The 16,512-nt window shown below is 39.6% G+C and overlaps 1 protein-coding gene across 2 annotated transcripts in view; it reads left to right on the top strand.

Moving 5' to 3' along the window:
• Positions 1 to 16,512, top strand: part of LOC102043776 (mitogen-activated protein kinase 10) — a 47,506-nt gene that overhangs the window by 27,689 nt on the left and 3,305 nt on the right. For both annotated transcript variants that reach the window (XM_031066445.1, XM_031066446.1), the window contains exons 6-8: positions 1,567 to 1,691; positions 10,975 to 11,038; positions 11,528 to 11,605. In XM_031066445.1, coding sequence (XP_030922305.1) covers positions 1,567 to 1,691; positions 10,975 to 11,038; positions 11,528 to 11,605 — 267 coding nt within the window. The remainder of the gene's footprint in view (positions 1 to 1,566; positions 1,692 to 10,974; positions 11,039 to 11,527; positions 11,606 to 16,512) is intronic.

Genomic DNA, 16,512 nt, shown 5'->3' with positions numbered 1-16,512 from the left:
AGCCCCTGCAGACCTGTGCTGTGCACTGGCTCTGCACCACTCCAGTCCTTGGAGCCACTCACCACACTGGCATTTAATGGTTTTCAATTGCTTGCAATTTGCATGTCATTACACGACCCAGAATTTTCTTCCAGTTAACCACTGCTTCATAGCCCAGCTGCTGTCCTGGCTCTGGGAGTAAGGAGAGAGGTCTGGGCAGATGCTTTTGGATACACAGAATTTTATACTCCTACCACAACACAACTGAATAATGGAATTTTCCAGCATTTGCAGCTAATGAATAAAAATGACTGTCAAACAGTGCTGTTATCTTTTGGGTACAGAAAGCACATACATTTGAGCATCCTGAATGCCAGTTTTGAAGATATAGCCAGGAAGCAAGAAACAGTGCATTCAGGAACCCCTACTTGTGCAGCATTGTATCATCCCATGCCCTGCCTAAATATAATGTAATATTAATGGTTTAATTAGATACTTATCCATGTATGATGAGATACCTAATAATATCTTTGCACTTACTGCTCTTTGCAACTTTTTTCCTTTCATTGTCTTTTTCACTTACACAGCAAATAATTTTGAGCATCCAAGAGCTTAGAACACTACATAGTTAATAATAATAATGATAACATAAATATGTGTTGTTATAATTTTTTTGTGTGGGTTCAGATGGTATTCTATTTTTTACAAACTCCAACTAGGAAAAATCCATTTGGGTAATATAAAGCTGAGTTTGTGGCTTTGTTTGCCACAGGCAAACAGGCATTTTTTGCCTGATCAAGCATTGTTTGCCTGATGGGCACAATGGAATATATTATCAGGTAAAATAAATCAATGCTGCAGTGTAAAATTCGATGTTTGTGTGTTCATATATATATATATATATGTATATATATATGTACGTACGTATGTATGTATGTATATGTAGTGCAGGATGATGTGCCCCACTGATTTAAATTTCATTATGCAGGACAAACAAGACTCAAGCTGTTCCAAACACTTCCATACCCCAAGGCTACAGATTTGAAATTATTGCTTCTAAGGGGATGCCTTAAGATTAACCTAATGTCTATGCCTCATTAAAATGTTTAATGCCTCACAGCAGGTTAAGTGAGAAACTTTAAAACATCCAGAGAGCTGTGCATGATTTTCTGAGCCAGTCTAAGAGTGCCTGTAAGTTTCAGGCTTTGATTTAATAATGCCATCATTTTAGACTTTATGTGAACTTTTGTACTCTGATCCTGCTAATAATCACAGACCCATCAAGCATGGGGTTTTTTTAGGGTATTATTCATCCCTCTGTGTGGAATCTGCACATATGTAAAATGTCACTAAAGCTTGCTAGGGAACTTATGGTGTCAGCCCTGATTTTGCCACCTTTCTAATGAATCATACCTAAAATGATTACTGAAGAGCTCTTGCTGTGAAGAGGCAAGGGAGCAGAGGTACATACACAACCAATCTCTCAAAGGGTTGTGCCACTGCTCTTTTCCTACCCGTACTGAGGCTCCTCTGGAGGCAGAGGATGTTCTGTACTAACTCTGTGTTTCTCTGCTTCCCTTGTTCCAGCCAGCCAAGCCAGGGACCTCTTATCAAAGATGCTGGTCATTGACCCGGCCAAGAGGATATCAGTAGATGAAGCCTTACAGCATCCATACATTAATGTCTGGTACGACCCAGCAGAGGTGGAGGCGGTAAGTGAGGCAGCACTGCTCCCTTCACATACCCAGCACAACTGGGATTCAGGGATTCCTGATGCTTTACAGCAGCACAAAAATGAGCATGCTGGAAACAACAATGCTGGGACTGTGGTGGTCTGGGGAGTGATGTGAAATGAGATCTGTAGGGACAGGATATCTCTCTTTATTACATTAACTGATAATAGATGGGAAGAACAAAACCACTTCAAGCATATGAAGCCATTTTCTGCTTTCTTCTAGAAAGGATTTTGAGTCCACTAGCTCACCTTTTTAGCTATAGAACTCACTCTGGCAAAAGATACTATCTTTCTTTCCAAACCTTTCCCTATGGAAGACGGCAAACATCACTTTTTATGTCTGTGTTCAAGGATATATGTAGAGAAAAGGAAAATTGAGCAAAAAACTAGTTGGGATTCTGTAAAAAAAAAAAATCCTGAAGTCAGAGTTCAGAAGAATCTTACCAGGACATAAATTTTTCCATAAAATGAAGGAAGGGCTCAGGTGTTTTCCTGGGCTATGGTTCAATGTACAGTATCATGTACACTGTGTGCAAACAGAAATGGATTTTTTCTTATACTCCTGTTATGCTCTAGACACCTCTCTGTAAGACTTGGTGAGGCTGCTGTTAACAGGGATGAGTGCAATCTGTCAGCGCTTCAGTGGCATGGTATAAAAGGTTTGGTATAATGGATATAGGTATAAATTCAGAGGTGCTCTGTAATACCCTGTATGAAATGTGTGAAAACAGGTTCAGAAATCTGATTTAGCCACCATAGGAAATGAAGATCTTGTAAAATTAAATCACTGCTGTTGAGTGATATGCTCCAATTCAGTCTGTGTTCTTGAAAGTGCAGTAAACTTCTGAAGTAAATTGAATGTTCAAACCCCCATCAAATTTCCAGCACATGACGTTTTTTCAGAGGATGTTATTTAGGAGTACTTTATAGGGTTTCATTTTGCCACTCTCATTTTCAGAGGGAAAGTTAAAGTGGAAGACTTTCTTTTCATAATGAACAATTTATTAAATTATAAATAACCATCTGTTCATGCTGACACACCTTCAGTGGTTAGCTATAAGTCATTTACTAATTATTTTCTGGAGAAAAAAAAATATTTGTGGGATATTGGCGCTTTTCTGTTCTTGCTCAGAAGGGTGTTCTTCAGCAAGTACTCCACTGAGATATCTGCCCTGTTACAGTTGCAGAAGAGTTAGGATCAAATTCAGTAAATATTTCCTAAAGCCATGGGCAATGGGGAAATGACTCATCTTATGTATTTTTGTTAGATCTTGCCAAATTTTTAGCAGGGGTGGGACTTAGAAGACATCTAGAAACATCCAACAAATTAGCTGTTTGAGAGGTAGATACTTTTGCTTATTCACTTAATAATCTGACTCTGTAGATTTGACTATACTGAACAAAACCACGGAAGTTATAATAGGGTACAACTGAACAAAGAAAGTTGTATTTGAATGACATTTCAAAGCCTAAAAATAGCCATGTGGCTCGTTAATGTTGAATTTGCAGCATGATGAGACTCTATGAGACAACCCTGCTTTTTCACAGAGTGCCCTGCAAATCTGCAGCCAGGGAACCTGACAAGAAAGAAATGGGAAAATTAGTGACAGAGTTGTGCTTGGTCATTGCATAATGCTTAACTTCCCACTCTTTTTTCTGGTTTCCCCACTGGGATTTAGAAGCCTGCGGTGTGTTGCATCTGCCCATGTTCACTGCACTCCTTTTTTTTGGTAATACTTGATAAGCACTTTTAGACAGAAGTCTTTCATCATGTAGCTAAAGGTTTGGCAGTGGGATGTTTTGGGATTTTTTGAAGTTCTCCTCCCATATTGTGATAGGAGACAGGATTCCTCCCACTATCAGTAATCCTGTGCAGTAGGGATAACAGAGATTAGGATAGAGAGGTGTTAAACAAGATGACATTTTCAGCCAGTATAGTACTGGGGAGGGGGGAATTAGGTAACTTCTGCTGTCTAGTTAGATTCCTTCTTCTCCCCAGTAAATTAATTCATCAGAAGCAGCCAGGCATCTGTTGTACAGTGTCCATTTCATTCAGGAGGATGAGAGGACAGGTGACTGGAAGCATTTAATGCGACAGGAATTTTGAAGTGAGCTGTTGCAGCATCGTTAAATGTCAGCATGTGCTGGAGTAGACAATGCAGAGCACTGAAGCCAGCTCAGGGAATAAGCAGAGAATTTGGTGTCAAAGTTTAACCTGGAGGTAAGAACCCTCTGTGTCTGCTCAGATTTACAGCATTATAAATGTGAGGGGAACAGATAAAACAGCCCTATCCAGTTAAAAAGCAGACTAGTGAGACAGTTGCAGTCCCTTTTTATAAGTCTATTATAAGATTACAGTCTTTCAGAGACTGTGTGGGGGCAATAAAACTATTATGCCTTGTTCTAATGGGCAAACACTGTGCACGAATGGGAAGTTCTGGGAATGCAATACCCTTTCTCCCACAATGTGTCACAGCATTAAACTCTTCTGGGTGGCCCTAAATGCCAAGTGTGATTCTCTGACCCAGAGAGGAAGATGAGCTATTATTAGAAGTGGGACTTGCTATTCACCAACCACAGGAGTTTACTCAAACAGTGCTGTGGCTCTCCTTCTTCATGAAACAAACACAGCCAAAGCCCTCAACAGCTCTGAAACAGCATTATACTCACAGCTAGATACAGGCCTTGCACAGGTGTGGATTTACATGGAATTCTTAGGTCTAGCATAGGGAGTTTGGCAGGTTCTTTTAAGCACACACAGCTTGCCACAGTATCTCTGATTAAAAAGTCACAGCGTTAGGTTTCCAGAGCATACACTGAAATTATTTTGAATAGCATGACAGTTAAGATAATTTCTGTATTCAGCCAATGACAACTAAAATCTGCTTTTAAAAAATAGGAGAACATGCAAAACATGAACAGGAGAACACGTATGGCTTGGGTCGTGTGGAATTCCCAGATGTTGAAATCTGTTATCAATCTTCACACCTAATTTAAATGTTGGGAAACAAGAGGGAGCAGGGCAAAAGTATTATCTACTAATACTATGCAGGAAATCTACTGTAAAATCAGAATAGGAACTTATAGAACTTACTTCTCTGTTTTATTCTTTAGTTCAAGACTCTCCTGGAAGTCTCTTTTTTTTCAGCAACTATCTCAGATCTACTTCTAAACAAATATTATGTTTATTACTTTGATGAGAGGATATTTACCTATATAACAGCATTTGGACTATTATATGAATAAATGACACACACGATACCTATTCTCCCTCCAATTGCTCTGTTTTCTGGAAAGAAGAGGTTTCCAATATCTCTTGTGTCTACATGCAGACTCTCCTGTTTATTGTAGATAATCTCAGTATCTCCCTGATGACATATTAGCATCTCCATTTTCCTGTCTGAAAATGCTGTGCTTGAGACTGTTTTCAATTACCCAGCTGCCTTTTTTTTTTAAGCTGCTATACATTCTCATCCTTCACTGAGATGATTTGTGAATAAATCCCAAATCTGGTATTTAATTTTTCATATCTACCCTAATGTTTATGCCTATTTGCAGGTCACTGGGATTTATCCCAAAATGATCAAATTGTGAACAAAATTGATTCCTATACATTGCTTTAGCACAGTAAAGTTCTTCCTTTTCTTATTGATATTTTCAAAGAGACCATTCATGTTGTATTGGATTCCATTTTGGAACCTTTTTAATGTGTGTGTGATGTCATATTGATTCCTACTTGGAAAAACTTATTCCATTCCATGGGAACAAATCCAGTAGCAAAATTTGCTGTAGATTATTATGTCAGGTTTCTGTTAGCTGGTTTCAAAATTTGTCTTGAACTTTCCTGTACCTGCAGTTATTTTTAGTTGTCTGATCTGTGCCATCCATTAGAAGAGAGATTTTTAATGAAACAGAAATATCAGGTGTTAAAAATATTCCTTTCAAGCATTCCTCTATTTTTGACAGTATTTTACAGCAGTGATAGATTTTGTAGGGTTTTATTCACTGTAACTCATATAGCTTTCATTCCTGGTTTTATTTTTACAGGATTTATATTTCACTGGTGTATTTCTGCATCTAGAACCATCCACAGGGGGCTGAGTTGTGAATTATCATTCATTTTTCTGTGCATGCCAATCTGGGTGTTACTGTCTATTAATGTGATGCGTTTCCAGTGCTGCTAATGAAAACAGCTTGGTTTATGGTTCTCAGTCTGAGAGTCCAGGACAGAAACTGGGGCTGTACTGTCTTAGCCCTATATAAACTATCTATGACCTGCTGTTAAATTCAATTTTTTAAAACTAGTTTGTCACAATTAAAAAAAAAAACAACAAATCACCCACCTCTTATTTTACCTGTGAGTGCTAAGCATCCATTATGATGGAGAAGCACTTTGGAGAGCTCTGTGACCTTGGCAAACACACTTCAAAGAAGGTGTCACCTTCACTACATGACATAAGCAGGGCTGTCAGGTTGTGCATCATTTCTGCTGTTTTTTTCTCTTGCTCAGCTCTGTATGTATAGATGTTGTATAGAAAGTCTTCAATGAGCTGCCACATTTTCTAGCACTCAGTTATAGGGCTTGGTTTTCTGCTCAGAGATTGATGGTGTGCATCTGTTGTCTCACAAAAGAAGTGTGCAGCTCTGCTTTGTGCACAAGCACAGACATTTCCTCTAGTCAACAACATCTATCTGTTCATTGCTGATTGATTACGGAAGCTGAACACAGCTTCTGCAAAAATCTTTGTTAATGTCAGTGAGGAGGAGTGGTTAGAGAGGAAAGAGGCATTTCGTTTCTTATTTTTCTTTTTTGAACCAAACTTGATCTTTTCCCAGCTTGCTTGTTGTATCTTCAAGCTGTTCAGTCATCTGTGTGTAGCCCAGTAATCTTGATCCTGCTGCATGGCATCCTTATGGTCCAGCTGTTCAGAAATAGCTCCATCTACAATTTCCTTGATGCACATAATGTGTGGAGTTTTCCAAAAGCCTCTGCACAAACTCCAAGGAACAAATGGGCCCAGAGTCATCTCTTCTTCCATACCCATAGCTGAGATCATCTATAGCCCACTGTGGAATCCCTTGGCAATACAAGGTGAAATCCCAAGCACTTTGTAAATAAAGAGATGCCAGACCTCTGGTGACAAGCACGCTGGTGTACTTGGGCTTGCACTGCAAAAATAAATACATGAATGGTATCAGTAACACAATTTAGATTGTAGCAAAGCACAAGGAATTTTTGTATTCACTTGTTATAAGGATCCAAGCCATTTAACAAAATGTTTAACCTCACACCATTAATCTTTGCATCCTCTGGTCCCTCTTTTATCTGCACTATCTTGCTAATTCCATCACTGCCTCATTGTGCTGCTCCACAACTGCTGCCCCAGACCCTACAATTCTGGGAAGAGATGCAGACTCAGGCCTTGCTCTGCCAAGGTTTCTAAAAACAGCTCATCCCAAGGTCTCCACTGTGCTGGCACTAGCTCTGCAGAGGCAAGGACAGAGATGGCAGGATTTGCTGGAGTGTGAGCTCCAGCCCATTCCCTTTGCTTTCTAGCAGTGTCATGCAAACCAATCTGTGTTGCTTTGGGAAAGTGAGAATACATTGGTTTCAACATATGTTTTGGTTTTTCTCTAGTGAAAAGACTCTCTGGATATTAGAATGGTATTTAACAAACCCAGTAGTCTCCTGCTGTTTATCTGACAACATAAACCCCCCTTGTCTTTTGTGTATTTTGCTTTTTGGTTTGTTTTTTGATTGGTTTTGCTTATTTGTTTGTTTGGATTGCTTTTATTGTTTTTTCTCAGAAAGAGACCCATGTAGACATTTTCTGTTGGTTTTTTTTTAATTTTATTATGTCCAATGAATGTTACATTTATTGAAAAATATTTTGAAAATTAATTTGTAAAATGGAAGAGCCAAGACCCATTGAAACAACAGGGGGATGTTTTAGTACCTACAAGAAAAATATAATTTATTCTTTGCTTCCGCATCCAAAAATAGATTCTATACTTTGTTATTGTTGCCAGTGCAACTGCTTACAAATCAATCTGTTTTGGGGAGAAAATGGCTGCCTTAAACTGAAGCTAGATGCTGCCCCCCATAGGACTGATCCACACCCTGCCTTGATTTGATGCCTCTTGAACTCTGTAGTTTTTCTGAGACTTACAGAATTGCAGAATCAACTAGGTTGGAAAAGACCTTGGAGATCATCAAGTCCAACCTGTGACCTAACACCACCTTATCAACTAAATCATGGCACTGAGTGCCACATCCATTTTTTTAAACACCTAAAAAAAAGTAAACTATGTAACTTTCATTTGTCATGTGCAGTATGAAGGATTTATAAGAATGCCTATGGCACTGCAGCTGCATCCACATGGAAAGTTAATGATTATGAACTCAGTCATTTTCTAAGATGTTTGATTTAGGTAGAAAACTCAGTTTTAGGCAAAGCTTTGCATCAAGACTAAAATCAGGTGCTCAGGAGGGCATAGGTTTGGCAGCTGCTCTGATTGGTCCATTGCTGAGACAATACTTTTTTATTATCTTTATAAACCTCTAATTTTATTATCTTTAAAAACCTCCTCCCTCTAATTTTAGAAATTGGTTTTTAAAAAAGCCACAAAACAAACAAGTTAGCAGAAAAGGGGTGGTCAGCATGGAGGGCATTACAATATATTGATAACAGTGTGCTAAGATTTGTGGTTCTCATATGAAGTAATGAGAATTGTGGGAAAATAAATTCTCAAAATATTTTTGGTATTCTCAGCTCATCTCTGTACTTTGACTCAATGAAAAGGGAGGACTCAGGGAATTTTGATGGGAAAGCTTCACTTCTCCCAGTGTGAAGCACTGGCCTGGGCTCTCAGCAGAACTCCATTTGACTGTGCTCCGCACAGGCTTTAGAGTGGTTACAGACCCAGCCTCTGTGAAGAGCAGGGATTTATTCATGCTACTGTCTTGCTGAATATTTGTTACCCTTGGCTCCCTCATGCCTGCTGAGAGCCACGTCTCATAGCTGTGGGTTCTGCTAACTCACAAGTAAAAAGTCTGCAATGTCAGCACGGGCAGAGCAGTAGAATGCTGTGCAGGTGCAGCTTCTGGCATCCTGCAGTGTGTGAAGGACAGCTTGGTTGCTCTCCCTTGTTTGATTCTATAAAAAAATAGGAGCTGGGTAATGAGTGAGGTTATTCTGGGCTCTCTCCCTGGAAAATGCCTTTGTTTCCAGAGTGTATTAATCTAGGCAATGATTACTGCTGATTTTCTTGGTGCTTATTAGCCAATTACGCCTGCTTAAGATGTAGCTGAATTAAATTAGAAGATAAATAAGCCAAAGATTCCGTGGTTGTGTGAATTAAGAACAGGTGCATCTGATCACTTGTTCCTTTTGATTCTGCATTTGTGTTTGGGAATTAAAGTAGTCAGGGAATCTATCCTCTTATTTCTGTCTGGGGGAGAAATACAAGTTTTTCTATGGAAGATGTAAAAAGAGTGTTTATAATTGGCAGAAGAAATTTTACCCCCACCTATGCTTTTTGTAGGCTTCTTCCTGAAGCTTTTAGAAAGCTACTTCCAGGATATTCTTGTCCAACTTGGTTTGCCTGTTCCCTTTGCACCTGGCAGAGAAGAGGTGGTTCTGTCACTGTGGTTCAGCTCAGCCAAACACCTCTCCTCCTGCTCCTGTAAATCCCTACCCACCTCAATTTTCTTGGCATGCTCCAGGGCTGGCTGAGGGGCTGAGCAGGAGCCCAGCAGGCTCAGCTGGAGGAATGGAGCTTACCTATCTCACCCCACTGGTAAGTGGTGAGGATCACCTCAACTCTTGTAGCATCCAGCTCTCTGACAATGCAAAGCAGGAGCACAGAATCCCCACAGAGGTTGTGCCAATCTTGGTGGCATCAGGACTCACTGGAAAGGAATGAGGAGGGTGGTTATGCTGAATAAGAGAACAGCTGCACTGGTCTGGGGCTGTGTCTTACCTTGCTGGTATAACAAAACCTCGAGTACCCATGCTCAGGCCTGGCACTCACTTTAATTCATTATATGTTTCCTTCTCAGGTATGAGACTCAGCAATCCATGACTTCACCCAATCCCCTTATCTTCAGCCCTGATACAAATGTCACTCTGGGGAAACTGCCCTTGTTTTCAGTGGACTTGTGCAGTTCAGCTATCATATAATTTTCCTGGTCCATATCATGTCACTGAGCTATTATTACTTTTTCAGTTGTGTTTGTAGCATATGGACTGATGGAAAATTTCTTATGGACTGATGGAAAATTTCTAAATTCTCAGTGATTCAATAAAACAGCTTGGTAAATATACATTTAATAGAAGGATAGTTTGAAGGGGACTCAATGGCAAGTGCCCGAGATGGAAGTCAGAGGAAATACATCTGAGCAAGAAAAGTGTTGTGGATCTTGTTTCCATGCTCATTAGGTACTCTTACCTCAGATGCTGGAGCTTCTGGGTAGAAGGAAGGAGGGGAGAGTCTTCTGCCTTCCTTGGCTGCTCTATTTGGCAGCCAATATCAGGAGATGCAATGAACATATGGCTTAGTTGCCCAATGAAAGCAGGTGTTCAGGCTCCCTGAAATTCTAGGTGCCTTTGTCTCAGTAAATTCTGGGATCTGCCAGTTCTCTGACATTTCCATCAACTAAAATAGACACAATTAAAAAAACCAAGCCAACAAAACAAAACAAAAAACCCAAAACTTTCTGTCCAAAGTAAAGTTAGTTAAAAAAACATATACTGGAAATTTTGGTAATTTGGAATATGGATTAGAGATTGTGGCATGGAGACTCAGTTAAAAATTAGAGTTACTTTGGAAATTCTGTATAGCAGCAAATCTGAAGAGCAAATTAAAAATTAATATGTTAATGTTACTACTAATTAATCAAGAATGCTGTTTGTTTGGTATTCTGACAGTACCTCTCTGCTGGTACAAATAATTTTGGTGTGGAGTTTCTGGGCTCAGTACAAGCACAATGACATTGTTGACCTGGGTTTTATTTCAAATGCAGCTATGCCTCCTTTTTAAGAAAGGAAAACAGAGGAGTATGTTGATTTCTTCTACAAAAAGAGTTAACTTCCAGGAGTGTTAATCCCCTTAATATTCAAATGTGTTTCAGATGTTTTTGCATGTACAGGAGGAATTGCAAAGAGAGAGGGGAGAAATTATCTTTAATTAGGTAATTAGTCCTGATTATTTACACTATTACAGACAATTGACTAAACAGCTGTGTTTCTTTCCTGCAGCCTCCTCCTCAGATATATGATAAACAGCTGGATGAAAGGGAACATACAATCGAGGAATGGAAAGGTAATTGCAGTTTAGAATTACATGGGAAGGAGTATTTTAGTGGCAAAATGGCAAAACCATAGCAAAAAATATGGAAAATGTTCTGAGGGCTATCATTGTCTACATAGGTTAACGTTAACACAGGAGGTGTGGATTCCAGTGCTTCACTGAAATCCAAGGAGAACAGAATACTGGTCAGCAGGGCATTGCATCAGAATTTTAGCCACAGTAAAAGGTGCTGTGATATTGTGCTGCTTCTCTTCTAGATAGTGCAGCATTAAGCAGTTCCCCTGCTCTGGTTGAATCCCATTTGTCTCCATTCAGCTCCAAAAGGAGATGAGATGAGGGGAATGGAAGAGAGAGGCCTTAGGTGAGTAGAGCTGTCAGACTTGGGAAGACAAGGCAGGGCAGACTCAGGAAGCTCAGGGCTACAGCAGGGTGTGGTAGTTGTTCTGTTCCTGATCACAGGCACTGGCCTCTGTCACTAACTGTCCCAATTCTCTTTTCCAGAACTCATCTACAAAGAAGTAATGAATTCTGAAGAAAAGACTAAAAATGGCGTAGTAAAAGGACAGCCTTCTCCTTCAGGTACTCAGCCCCATTGAATAACCTTGGTGTTGTTCTGTACTGGCAAAGAGGGAATGGAGATTGCTGAAGGGCTTAGGCTACACTTGCAGTTATGCAAGCCAATGAAGAAGTTTTTAGGAGATCCACTGCTTCTAATGGGTTGACCTTTATTAATAGTACTCCAGTGTCATGTTAATATAGTACTTTAAAAATTATCTTCTTGCTATTTGAGAGACAATTGTGCTGGTATTGTCTGTGGTTACCGATTGTATTCCTCTGAGTGTGGATGTTTCTCTCACACTGGTATTTTCATAGGGCTTATGGCTGGATAACTGAACCAATACTTTGCTAGTTGAAGCAAGCAAAACTGGTGATGTTAGCACACATTAATCTCTTGGACACACAACATTGCACACCTGACCCCCACCCCAGCCCTATGTAGGTGTCTGGTACTAATCTGGTAGTCTATCCTCTCAGAAGTCCAATGACATTAGAACAGCTGGCTGACAAAACTTGAGGACACTTCAGTGAGAAGGGAAAGTTGTCTTCAACCACTGACTCCTAAAGTCCTGTCACAAAAAAATCATGACGAAATTTTTTCTGAGTAAAATTCACATCAGCAGTCTTTTCACAGAAGTGCAAGCTGTTACTGCCAGTACACAGAAATACATATTTGTGAAGGTACAGTTTCACAGCAAACTTGAAGTGCCCAGATTTTGAGCACAGTGTTCCAGCAGTGTTTATGAGTAAAACTGCCTTTCCTCAAAGTATAATCATTTAACTCAGTGTTCTCTGCATATTTTCACACAGGTTGTTTTTTTTTTTACACTCTCATTTTTCACTTGCTGCTGAGCCAAGGTAATGTTAGAACAAGAATACATCACTAGTAATTGACAGGACAAGGGGGAACACGGCAATAATGGAGGGAGTTAATAAAGTGCTGGGTGGTGATGTTGGAGCACAAGCCCTGCACCTGGATTTTGACATGGATGAAGTAATATGTTGGAAACAATCCACTCTGTTCTTGCCAAGTAGCAAAGAACAGAACTTGCAGATTTAATTTACCTAACTACTGTGCCACCACTGAAAAGAAGTCTGGGGCCCTAAAACTTATCTGATAAATCCTCATCCTTAAATTTTTCTCCCTTGCAGAATTGTGGCTGCAGGTTGATTTATGATCAAGAAACACTGTAGTTGCTTGGTTCAGGAATTAACTACCCAGGGATTTCTTTATCGATTTTGCATTCTGGTGTTGCTCTGTGGAAGGTTTTTATTGTTTATGTAAAACATTTTCAGACATACAAAATTTTCATTTTTTACCTAGCATTTATCCTGGTGTTTCCCTTTGACTGTTTCTGAATGCTAGGCACCAACAAGTTCAGAAAATATTTCAAACTACTCTCAGACGAGGCTGTTTCATGAAACAGTAGATTTCCTGTTTTTCTTCACTTTGTGTGCCTGAGTTAAATTTTCAGCTGAATGAAATAATGGAAGAAAGAGGTAAAACACCAGTCCTGAGCATAAGGAAAATGAGACAGGCTCTACTCATTGGTTGGTGTTCTTGGCAAGAATTCAGAAAGCTGAGATTTAGTGCTCTATCAATAATCATGGCAAGCAAGCTGGAGCTTAGTTTCCATGATTACTTGATAAGAGTTTTGGAGGAGACTGCTGAAGCTGACAGCACCAGGGATAATAATTGCTCATTGATAGAGCCACTTAGAGTGCCTGTGTATCAGCCTGTCAATCTCTTTTCTGTGAAGAATTGGTTAGTACAACATATCGGCTTGGAAACTCAAGTAGCTGCCCCTCATGCTTATGTTCAGCGAACAAAATCAACAGTGTCAAAAATTGTTCCCAGCAGAGGCTACTTCTGCCTGTCATACACAAAAAGAGTGTCTCTGTTATTATCAAACAGTGGCATTTGAAAAAAAAAAGTTTAATACTAAGCTGTAGATTATTTAGAATTAAACTTAAGTTCTGTCCATAGTATCTAACCTCCTCTCACACTCTCCCCTAGCCTTCACTACCCAGCTGTAGTTTCACACATAACATTTTCAACTCTCTTGTCCTTTCTGGGTACAGAGTATAGTAAATAGCAGAGATCTTAATGCAGCTTGTTTGTAGCATTCCCTTTCTAGGTGAAAATGGAACTTTTATTCTTCATTTCCTGCCTCTTACTTGCCGTCTGAATTGCTATCACCCAGGAGCTACTGGACACCTTTACTAGTAGGAAACCTCTTCTGTCATGTGCAGACTCTAAATTAAGCAGCTGCTGGACTTGCCAAGCACTGCCACACTCAATCCCAGGAGCTGCTATTTACACAATTTATGAGAGGCTGAGCAGATCCCCAGTACAGACACTGGGCTTTTTTGGAAACTGCGAGTGCTGCAGTTCTCCTTTCAGTTTTTTTACCCCAAATCTGTATCACTTGAGTTGAAGTCTCAGAGGCACTTCCAGTGGTGCTATTTAGTAGCATTTCTCAGGAGCCCTTTCGGGAAGGAATCCCTTCTTCACAGCACACAAGCTGATGAGTGCTTTAAAAGAGAAGCTGTCAAGGCAATAGCAGAGCCAGGAACAGATCCCAGGAGCTGTTTCCCATCTGCTGTAACCTTTAGCACTTTTCCTCAATCCTGCAGCCAGTGAGAAGCTTCCTGCCAAACAGCAACTTCATAAATGGGGCTCTTTTTCTCTTTTGAGTGCATCCCTGTCATATCTGCACTGTCTCACCTGACACACATCCCTCCAGGAGCAAACTGCTGTAGCACAGCAAATGGAGCATTCCGTACTGACTGGGACAGCTTTGTTTGGGCTTCTGAGTGTCACTGCCCAAGTCCAGCTTTGTGCTGCGGAGCTCTTTAATTCTGTCATTGAGGTTTAGTGTGATTTCCTTTGTTTTTGTGGATAGTTTGTGAGTCTGGGTGCTTTGGGGCTGCAGCAAGAGCTGTCACATCTGTGTTGTGTCATGTGGAATTGTGCTGAAAGCTAGGAATAGCCATAAAAATGCACTTTCCAGAAACTTATGGGCTGCACTGATACTTGCTGAGAAGATCATAGCAGGGTTTATTGAATTCAGTGGTGCTGAATCAGACAGAGTGTAACAAAATTTTCACCCTTACAATTTCTGCAGCTATTTCTTCAGTTATTTTGCCTAGCTAAGTTGAGTGCACGTTCCTCCAAGAAAGCAGCAGTTTGATCAAAAGTTGATTGAACCTACTGGAATTCTTTCCATTTTATTCTTAGGACAGTATCCATGACTTAATGGCAGGCTACTGCCCAGCATGGTAAACATAGAAAGGTAATATACTGTTTAGTCATTAATATGAATGAATTCAGTCATATTTTGACTACCCATAAATGTACTTGTCTTGACTGATTAGTATTTTCATAAAATACCACATGATTAAATAATATGTACACATGAAGTAACAGTATTGTACTGAATTATGAGGTACACATAAATAACACTTTGCAAAACACATTTTATGACAGAGAGGATGGATGATTGCTGTCTGCAGCCACCAGTCAGACTTCATTAAGATTGCTCTTTTTGCAGCTCTTACAAAATTAACTATTTTATTTTCCGAATGTATCAGGAGAGTAAATGAATTTAATTGGTTCTGATGCCATAATGTACAACTAGAACAGCAGAAAGCAGTTCCCATCTGGAGCTCTAAATGTGAACATATCTATCTCTGTTTTGTGCATATTTACAGTGGATGTGTATTAAGGGAAGAAAAAGTTGAGGAATATAGAATAGTGGTTGGAGGTATGGTATGGTGGCTTGTTTTCTCAAATTAATGTTTTTATTGCAAACTAGAAAGTGATAAAAATCCTTTCCTTTTGTCCATAGCAGCATATACTTTGCCTAAGCTGTAGAGATATCTTTTAATCTCTGTATTTGGAATATATGAGTTGCGTAGTTTTACTGGACAATAGATGTTCATTTCTAGCCATTTGGTGGAAAGGAAAATTTGTAAAAGTTGGCTGAGCACACTTTTCAGACAGAAGAATGAAATGGCATCTATCTGCAGAACAAAGACCTGCATCACCTGCCTAGCTGTAATTTCTAGCTATGCAAGACCATACAAAATCACACATTTTAGTATCACGAATATTTAACGGAAATTAATGTATCCCTCTCAAACTGAACACAGTGCTAATGTATGGAGAGAGAGAGAACAAAAAAAAGAAACATTGCCTGGAAATTCAGTGGGGAAAAAACCCCAATCAAACAGGTTTATGCTTCTCTGCAAACTTTAGTTTGAGCTGAGGTCAGTGAGCAGTAACAGTTAAGCAATCATAGGTGCAGGATAAATACATTCTTTACATGGCTCTGTATTTTTCATTCAGTTGTCTGAATTTATCAGACAGATAATTTCTGATAATATTGAGGGATGTGATGAATGTTCAGTTGCATTAATGATAATCTCAGGAAGGTTCTTTCTTCATTTCATAAAGTCAAAGTGATTTTTTGCAATAATATCTGGTACCATCATAATGGTAATGGTAAGAGAGGTGAGGTAAGCTTGACTGTACAAAAATGCAGTCATGGCTGAAATCCTGGGCTTAGTCCCTTAATCCTTAGTAAGAGGAAGAAACCATTCTGCATTTCCTCTGGGTGATTTGATCCCACCCACTCTATTAGATTGCCACTAAGAAAACTGGAATTTTATGAGAAGAATATGGAGAAATTTATGAGAATGTGAAGAATATATGAGAAGAATTTATGAGGACTAGGTAGGGTCTGTTTTTGTTTTGGTCACGCATTGTTTGACCTTGGCCCGCTGTTGGGTGTTTTGGAACTCCAAGCGGACTAGAGCGAAGTGGGGTGACAAACACTGTATGAGCTATAGCTTTTCAAAGCAGACTGAGGGACAGAATTTCCTGGTAAGATATTTAATATTATCCAATGTCTAAAGTTTGTATG

This window comes from Geospiza fortis, unplaced genomic scaffold, assembly GCF_000277835.1.
Source record: "Geospiza fortis unplaced genomic scaffold, GeoFor_1.0 scaffold11, whole genome shotgun sequence".
Classification (NCBI taxonomy): domain Eukaryota; kingdom Metazoa; phylum Chordata; class Aves; order Passeriformes; family Thraupidae; genus Geospiza; species Geospiza fortis.
Note: the sequence above shows the minus strand (reverse complement) of the source record. Positions and strands in the feature narration are given on the sequence as shown.